Genomic DNA, 9,629 nt, shown 5'->3' on the forward strand with positions numbered 1-9,629 from the left:
GAGGGAGGTGAAGAATTTACATTTAGTCCTCAAGATATCTTACCACTCAAGCCATTTAAACCAATTTTCTGCTTTTTATCAGGCTATTTTCTGTAGTATGCATCACCTTTCATAGAGTAGCTGGTTCCTGAATCTCAATTTCACCAAATCTACATATTCCTCTCTTTTAACGGGTTTTGTTATGAAGCATAACTTGACCCGACAAAAGGTTAATTCTGGCTAAAATCTCCAGAGGGAAATATGTCTGCTTGTCAGTTGTCTCCTTGTTTACAATCTCTTCCCTTCTATATATATAGGAAGACGATTGCATCATTGTGTTGGGGATAGTGTGGGGGTGTGGCATGAGACACATAACCAGGTAGCAGACACTTCTCTCTGGTCACGAGTGGAATGAAACAAAGCGCACGATGGCTATCATTCAGGTCTTTGTGTTATACGCTGTCTACAGAGTTCTTTCAGGACAAGGTAAATTTAAAACACTTTATTTTCTCACCACAATCGTTAAAAGAGAGAAGTGAGATGGTGAGTGAGTATCTCGTTGTCCTTTTCAGTTTGTTTTCAGGTTTTCCTTCAGGTATCAGTCATCAGGAGTTCTGTGTGTATTTCAGAAGTCTTAGTTAAAGGTTATGCAGTTTTGTTGGGCAGAGTACAGACTTGAGGAGACATGTTTAAAGTCATATTATTCTGCAGACATATGGGATGTGGTCTGTTATCACAGAGAACTACCTGTCTCATACTGTACCAAACTGCTCAGAAAAGTCCAGCTTTGAATGTCAAGGTCAAATAGATTTGCCCATATTCTGCACTTTGGTGTGGATCTTAGACCTCTTTAAAAATTATTTTGTCACTCTGGATAATGGCATCTGCCAAATGCTGTACATGACATGAAACAGTTTGTAAACATCATCCTAATTTCTTTAGTGCTTGGCCATGAGCAGATACCTTTGGAGATGTGCTGTAAAAATGGGAGAGAATATGGTCTGAGGAATCAGCACTGTGCTTTCTTTCCCTTCTCCCCCTCCTCCATCTGCAGGTAAGAAAACACCTGGTTTGGACCTTCATTACAACTGTTAATACCTTAAATGCCATGTTGAAGTTTTTTTTAGAAAAGCAATAACTTCTGCATAGTTTCAAACAGCTGGTTGACTGCTGGGCACAACAGTGCTGTGTTCTGTAAGACCTTTATGATCAACTGTTATAGATTCAGAGCCATGATGGATGTGCTGATCTCTAAAAACAGGAGTATGTAACATGTCTTAAAATTGGTGCTGTGTTGATAAGATTGAAAGTGTGGTGAATTTGCTGACTAGAATCCACCAATATATAAATATAAATTCTAACTTAAAGCTTGTCAATTCTTCATGAGATTTTGTAACAAGCTCAGACCTTTTATGTTCAAATGCTCCTGAAGCTATTCATTTTTAGACATCAAGGAACTCATGGTCCACAAGTGCCTATTTATTCACACACACACATTCACCCTCCCATTTTTCACACACACACAAGCACGCATGCACACACACAGGCGCGCACACACACACAGACACGCACACACTCTCTCTCTCTCTCTCTCTCTCTCTCTCTCTCTCTCTCTCTCTCTCTCTCTCTCTCTCTCTCTCTCCATAAACTGATTAAACATGGTGTTGCTTTGTGTGAGCAAAGGTTTGGCATGTATCTAAGTTTCTAGTATCAGCTGTTTAAGAGGCAGAAGTAAAGCTCTGCTGCACACCAGGCTGCATCAAAACATTAATTATTTGATTATTTTCTAAAACACTTGTTACATTTACTTATTTATAGCAATAAATCATACTAGTAATCATACTAGTACTAGTACATCTTTAGAGTACCTGTGAGGCTAAATTTGCTTAATGTTATGAACAAATGCCTTTTAAATTTGATTTAAAAGTATTTTAACTAGTTATATATTTAAAAGAGAAGTAAACGTAGTTTGAGTTTAAAAGAGTATAGTATATTTCAATATTATTATTAAAAAAGGATATGATACATGTTTATAGGTAAAAGGGCAAGTGGGATTTTTACAATTTTACAAATCTGATCCTAAAGGCTCCACATTTAATTGAACTATAATTTTTGCTGTTACATGATTTTCTAATTTTATATATATTAAGAAAAGATCATATACAACCTCTGGCAAAAAGTATGGAATCACCCCTCTCAGAAGATGTTCATTCAAATGTTTAATTGTGTAGAAAAAAAACAAGCACATATATGCCACAAAACAATTTTCACTCAACAATCCAAACTTCTGGCTGTATAAAACACAAAAAAAACAAAGAAAGTTAACTATAGTCAATTACAACTGTTTTTACAGATCAAACAGAGGAAAAAATATGGAATCACACAAATCTGAGGAAAATTATATGGAATCACCAAATAAAAACATTACTAGTACTTTGTTGCACCATTTTCTGGCTTTTATAACAGCTTGAATTCTCTGAGGCATGGATTTAACTAATGACAAACAGTATACTTCATCAGTCTGTCTCCAGCTTTGTCTTATTGCAGTTGCCAGATCAGCTTTGCAGGTTGGAGCCTTGTCGTGGACCATTTTCTTTAATTTCCACCACAGATTTTCAATTGGATTGAGGTCTGGACTATTTGCAGGCCATGCCATTGACATTATATGTCTTTCCTGTAGGAATGTTTTCACAGATTTTGCCCTATGGCACAATGCATTATCATCCTGAAAAATGATGCTACCATCACCAAACATCATTTCAATTGATGGAATAAGAAAAGTGTCCAAAATCTCAACATAAACTTGTGCATTTATAGAAGATGTAATGACTGTCATCTCTCCCATACCTTTACCTGACACACAACCCCATATCATTAATGATTGTGGAAATTTGCATGTTTTCTTCAGGCAGTTGTCTTTATAAATTTCATTGGACAAACAAATTTCACCAAACAAAAGTTCCAGCATCATCACCCTGCCCAAAGCAGATTCGTTATTCATCACTGAATATAACTCTCATCCAGTCATCCACAGTCCAAAATTGTCTTTCTTTAGCCCACTGAAACCTTGTTTTTTTCTGTTTAGATGTTAATGATGGTTTTTGTTTGGCTTTTCTGTATGTAAATCCCATTTCTTTTAGGCGATTTCTTACAGTCCGGTCACAGACATTGACTCCACTTTTTGTTCCTCATTTGTTTTGTTGTGCATTTTCTGTTTTCAAGGCATATTGCTTTAAGTTTTCTGTCTTGGCACTTTGATGTCTTTCTTGGTCTACCAGTACGCTTCCCTTTTACAACCTTTCCATTTGATTTGCACTTGGTCCAGATTTTAGACACAGCTGACTGGGAACAACCAACATCTTTTGCAACATTCCGTGAAGATTTACCTTCTTCGAGAAGTTTCATAATCCTCTCCTTTGTTTCAACTGACATCTCTGGTGTTGGAGCCATGAGTTATGTCAATCATCTTGGTTCAACACATCACTAATGTGTGCAAACACTCTTTTTTAACTGCAGACTAATTAGCAGTTGTAATCAGATACAGGTGTTTGTTTTACAAATGCAAAGTGCATGGTGATTCCATATCATTTTCCTCAGATTTGAGTGATTCCATATTTTTTCCTCTGTTTGATCTGTAAAAACAGTTGTAATTGACTATAGTTAACTTTCTTTGTTTTTTTTAAGTGTTTTATACAGCCAGAAGTTTGGATTGTTGAGTGAAAATTGTTTTGTGGCATATATGGGCTTGTTTGTTTTTTCCTACACAATTAAAAATTTGAATGAACATCTTCTGAGAGGGGTGATTCCATACTTTTTGCCAGAGGTTGTATTCTGCTCTGTATTTTTTCCTGTTCTCTGCTAGGATGGCTCAGAAGCAATGCTGTCAAGCTGCACTGAAGGAAAATCTCTGTACCAACGGCATGAAAAGTGCCAAAAGTACTGGAGTGTGTGACTTCTTATTTCAGACAGACTCCTATAAAGTCAACACTGCCAAGGTGTGTGCCTATTTCTTTTACAATCTGGAACATGCTAGTATTATTCAAGGCTTCACAAAAAGCTGTCAGACATGCCATTTATAAACTAATCCCTTTCCTGATGTTTTCGACCAGATGTGCTGTGAGTGCTGTGTGCTCGGGCTGCTGTCTCAGAAAGAGAATTATACCTGTGAGCTGCACATTTCTGTCACTGTTCACTGCAGGAATGTTGCACGTGCGTGCTGTGTAGAGAAACAACGTGGATTAACCCTCCAAGGTAACTGAGTGCATGAGAAAAACACACTCCTTCACTCTATCTATCATGACCTATACACCTGTACCTGAGACAAAAATAATTTCCTCAAATTACTCTACATGAATTGATACAAGCCTTTAAGCTTACACAACACACAAGCTTGTCCAGTCACCTTGAGTTTCTTTTAGATTTCTCAAAATGGCCTACATTACAGAACCAGCAGCCACAAAATATTTGTTAAAAAAGAATGTTTTCTAGGGACAACATGCAGAATATGACCAAGAATCTCATACATCATGGACAATCATATATCATGAATATACTTCATAATATAATATTTGTCTGGTAAAAGGAAAATGGGAGAATAGATAAAATATTTATAAAATATTGAAAATAGATCTGTTAGGTTTGACATCTTAAGCCACTGATATACCGAAACACACGTTAAATCACATTATCACCTACGAGAGTCAACATACCTAAATTAATGAGCACTTTATTATTAAATAGTTCTGAAATGCTTCGATACTTTGTGCCTGTGGTGTAACCGACTGGTTACCTGAAAGCTTTCACCAGTAATATAAATGTATATACAACGATGCATAGTAAGATTTATAAAATTCTCAGTACTGCAATGAAAGACTGCCATTGTGTCTTTGATATTCATTTTATTCATTTTATATACCATGTATACAAGAGTATAAAGAACACATCCAGATAATCTGTGTTTTGCTCATTCCAAGTCGGCTTTGAATGAACTAATGAAACTGTTTCCCTAATCTCTCACACAGTGTCACCTCTGCTGAATAACACCAGTACCGGTGTTGGAGGTAATACCCAGGGAATTGACTTGTGTGCAGGTATGAATTATTCTCTGATGACAACCTGTCAGGGCTGGGTCTTAAACTTGGGGTCAGCAGCATGAGAGTCAGATGCTCTGTGAGTCACAGAAGAGGTGATGAACCAAAAACAGATTTAAAAAAGCACAAGAGCTCCTCAAAATAAGTCTCTTAAGGAAAGATATGCAATCATGTTTTGCACTTCACTCTAGCAGTTATCGTGTCACTTGTTCTACTCGTTGGTGGTATAACAATAATGTTATGAACATTTGTATTCATTTTTCATAACCGAGGAATTGAAAACTTACCTTCTGAGATTTCTGTTTCACATAGAAGGAGTAACAAGATGCTCTCAGCTTTGTGTGGGTAATGGTTCTTGTGACTGCCTGAGAGGTTTCCACCTTAAATCTGATGGCTATAGCTGTGAGGGTAAGTTTAGCACTTTGCTTTCCACTGCAGGTGAAACTATTAAAAATGCTTTTTCCCCAAATGATATTTTTCCTGTTTCAGTTTTTCTAAAAAAAAAAAAAAAAAACATATACAAAAGTATTTTCAGTATTACCAAATGGTGAAATACAATTCCAGTCCTGAGTTCAAACATCTTGCCTCTAGCATAACTTTTTGGGATTATTTAGAATTCAGTTGCACAATTTTATAAGATTTATTTTTTGCCCAAGGACATTAAATGTAAAGAATTTTGTAATCATAGAAAGGCAATTTGTACATTTTGGAGATAAACCAATCTGTGCAGTATATAATTAGATCATAAAGTATAAGAATGAAATATTAAAAAATATATTAAATCCCATCTACAAAAATATATTCAAACTGAATGTATGTGTATTGTTACACTTAGAATTATAAAACATATTAAATATGCAATATCTAGTGAATAGACCTTGGTCAGAGTGAAATCCTTGTATCATCAGATTACAATGAGTGTCTGTCAGGCGCTCATAGCTGCAGGCCAGGTGAAAGATGCATCAACACTGAAGGCTCGTACCGCTGTCAGAGAGAAACCGGCTGTGGCACAGGATATGAGCTGACTAACACCAATACCTGCCAAGGTTAACCTTAAGCCCTATCTCATTATTCTTAATGTTAAAGTGATATAGTGCACTCAGTTCTCGGTTCTATTTCGTTTCTGTTAGATATCGATGAGTGTCTGCTGGAAACTCATAACTGTGGACATGAATTCATGTGTCAGAACACTGTTGGGTCATTTCGCTGCCATCCCCGACATCAGTGTGGGGTCGGATTTATCCAGGATGCTGTCGGAAAATGCATTGGTTAGATACATGTCTATATGAAACTTTATACAATGCAATAATACACTCCTCAGTACTTTTTGACGTCAGCAGTCATTCAGTGTTTGCTCTATTTCTCAGACATAAATGAGTGCTTCCATGAAAAGAGCCCATGCCAACCTGATCAAACATGTGTAAACACTGTGGGTTCCTACACATGCCAGAGGTTCTCAGTGACCTGTGGACATGGTTATCACTTGAACAAAGAGGGCACACTCTGCATAGGTAAAGAAATTAATTCCTGTTTCTGTAATTCCTCTTCCTTGTAGAAATTCCTCTTCTTCTTTAACCAGTTGAACGGTTTCTTTGAAATCCTATATTCATGTATAATTCTATGATTTTGCATAGATTTAGCTCTATTCCAGCTAGGGGAAACTCATTTTGAGGACATAAGAAAATAAGCAGTAGCCAGAAATGTAGAAAACATTTACTCATACTGACCTGTTCTCAACTCTTTTGGACAATATGCACACACTGAATTTGCTTCCTCAAAATATTCACAAATATGATTTTGTTTAATAGAACATTTATTACTAAGAACATGAACATCAAATGAAAAGTTCCTCTAAAGATAATTTCTCACATTTCTATAAGATGTGGATGAGTGCACCAGACCAGACAGTGGCTGTCAGGGCCATGACTGTGTGAACCTTCTGGGCTCTTTCCGCTGTGACTGTCGCTCTGGATTTGTGTTTAATAGCATCAGCAAAACCTGCGAGGGTAAGACCAGCCTGGCAGGCTGCATTATATATGGTGTAAATATCTACTGAGAATTATTCTTAACTCTTCCTCTTAGACAATGATGAATGCAGGATCTATCTGGGGCACCTGTGTGCTCATAAATGTGACAACACTCCAGGATCGTACCTGTGCAGCTGTCATCCTGGGTTTAAGCTGGCTAGTGATGGCAAGAGCTGTGAAGGTGGGTTGACCCAGCATAGGTCATGTTGGTAGAATTCACTGTGTTGTTGTGAACAGAATCTGATCCCTCCTATAGATGTGGATGAATGTAAGAACAGCCCATGTAGCCAGGAGTGTGTGAATGTTTATGGCTCCTACCAGTGTTACTGTCACCGTGGCTACCAGCTCAACAACATTGACGGACTTACATGTGAAGGTAAGATATCTACAGAAGAGTGACCTAGAGATCCATTTGTGACTAAAAGTTGTTTCCAAATAAAGAAGCAGTTCGTTTTAGTGGCCTCTTCTGCCTGTGAGTAACAGGCTAGTATGAATTAAGTCTTTAAATCTTTAAAATATAGTAATTATATAATGATAATTTCTTTCCTATTTCTTTCTATTCTTTTTTGCTAGATATTGATGAATGTGCCTTGACCTCTGGGGGTAAAGTTTGCTCGTATCATTGCTTGAACACACCTGGTAGCTATGAATGTACCTGTCCCCCAACAGGCTACTCACTCTCCCCCACTGGACGCACGTGCTTGGGTAAAATTTTTAAAATATCGTACGATTATCAATAGATTGTATAGATTTTCACATTAATTGTAGCATATCATTCTGCAAGAAAGAAGATTAAAGACTTAAGATATCAATAAGTTTAAAACTATGAAGGTATGTAATCAAGAGATATGTGACATCTTGAGATGGCAATAACTTGTGTGCAGACATTGATGAGTGTGCAACAGGAACACACAACTGTTCTGCTACACAGAGCTGCTTCAATATCTTGGGTGGATTTCGCTGCCTGACGTTTGAGTGTCCACCCAAATACCGGCATGCAACAGAGAGGTGAGTATCTTATACTTCTATTCTATACAATAATAAAAGGTCACTGTTTTGGTATAATACTTAAAGAATAAATTTACGAGGAGGATTTTTTCTCCTTCACACCTGGAAGATTGCATGTGGACAAAAGCATGTGGTTTTTAATAAGAATCTCCCATTTTTATTTGAGTATTTGGTATTTACACCTCATTTTATGCTGCTAATTTCATGCTACGTCGTACCTTTCCAGTCGCTGTGAACGCTTGCCTTGTGAGCAGAATAATGAATGCCTGACCCTGCCCCTGAGAATCTCCTTTTACAATCTCACATTTCCCAAAAACATCCCCATACCTGCTGTTGTTTTCCGCATGGGGCCATCCAGCTCTGTGCCTGGGGACAACATCCAGCTTCTTATCGTGGATGGTGATGCAGAAGGATTCTTTAGCATCCAGAAAACAGCCCATGGTGCAGTGGTGTCTGTGCAGCGACCGCTGCCAGAACCCCGGGACTTCTTGCTCACTGTGGAAATCAGGCTGATTCGATATGGCATCACAAGCATTTTCGTGGCTAAGATTGCTGTGTTTGTTGTTAATGACTAGCCCAGTGTTCCCAACAGCTGGACAAAACCTTAATGCTTCTTTACCTTAAAACCAAAACCTTAATGCACCTACTGTGTCTTATTCATTTTAGTATTATAGCATAAATGTAGCCACTGGAGCTGATGTCAGCCTTTATATTTGTTTTATAACAAATATTTAACAGGAATAGTTCTATAACTTAAAACTATAGAACATAATTCTATAACTGTTTCCTTCCAGAACATGTGGAATCCTGTGTGTTTTATTTTCTAAGCTGGTTACCAATAGCAAGTAATCTCCTAATGACCATGAACTCACAAGTGCAACAAGGAAAAATGTGACAAGGAGTGTGATTAAGAACTCTTTATACAGGCTATGTAGGACACTTTTGCTATTAGAGCCTTTTCTTGGAACCGAGCACACATTTTACTTTACATAATGAGTTTACTAGGCTGTAAGATATTTTACAAACATCTGGTTTATGTGATATATTTATTATATTTGGTAACTTTAGTCACAATTTGAATCTTGTGATTAAATGTATATGTATTATCTCAGTGAATCTATCATATTTATACTGCCTATGTAATGACTTAATAGACCTTCTGTAAAAAATAAGCAAGGCTAACATCCTGACCTGATAATCGTTATTATTTCCTCTCATCACTTTATATGACTGTTCAGTATTTCCTACAAAAATGGGACCATATGATGTTTCCTGGTCTGGTTCTTTTATATATTTATAATTATATAATAATATTATACAATATTTAATTACTTTATGTCTTCATTTCTGTTCATCAAGTTTATTGTCTCATTATGTTCCATTATTGTATCAATAATAAATAAACCAACAGTTATTTCCGTTATTCATGCCTTCTGATTTTCTGAAAATATTAACACTTTAGAAAAACACTGCAACATTTAAAGGTGTGAAGCGTAATTTAAATGAAGGCTTTAGGCCAATTTGT

The 9,629-nt window shown here is 36.8% G+C and overlaps 1 protein-coding gene across 1 annotated transcript; it reads left to right on the forward strand.

Moving 5' to 3' along the window:
* Positions 1–230: 230 nt before the first annotated feature.
* On the forward strand, positions 231–9,376 carry LOC132859268 (fibulin-1-like). The gene is made up of 14 exons (XM_060889958.1): positions 231–1,033; positions 3,842–3,974; positions 4,089–4,230; positions 5,001–5,069; positions 5,382–5,477; positions 5,978–6,115; positions 6,200–6,337; positions 6,437–6,580; positions 6,950–7,075; positions 7,152–7,277; positions 7,353–7,472; positions 7,670–7,801; positions 7,981–8,104; positions 8,331–9,376. The coding sequence occupies exons 1-14, from the start codon at positions 885–887 to the stop codon at positions 8,677–8,679; spliced, it is 1,986 nt and encodes a 661-aa protein (XP_060745941.1). The 5' UTR covers positions 231–884; the 3' UTR covers positions 8,680–9,376.
* Positions 9,377–9,629: the final 253 nt, after the last annotated feature.

The sequence above is a fragment of the Tachysurus vachellii genome, chromosome 16 (assembly GCF_030014155.1).
Source record: "Tachysurus vachellii isolate PV-2020 chromosome 16, HZAU_Pvac_v1, whole genome shotgun sequence".
NCBI lineage: Eukaryota > Metazoa > Chordata > Actinopteri > Siluriformes > Bagridae > Tachysurus > Tachysurus vachellii.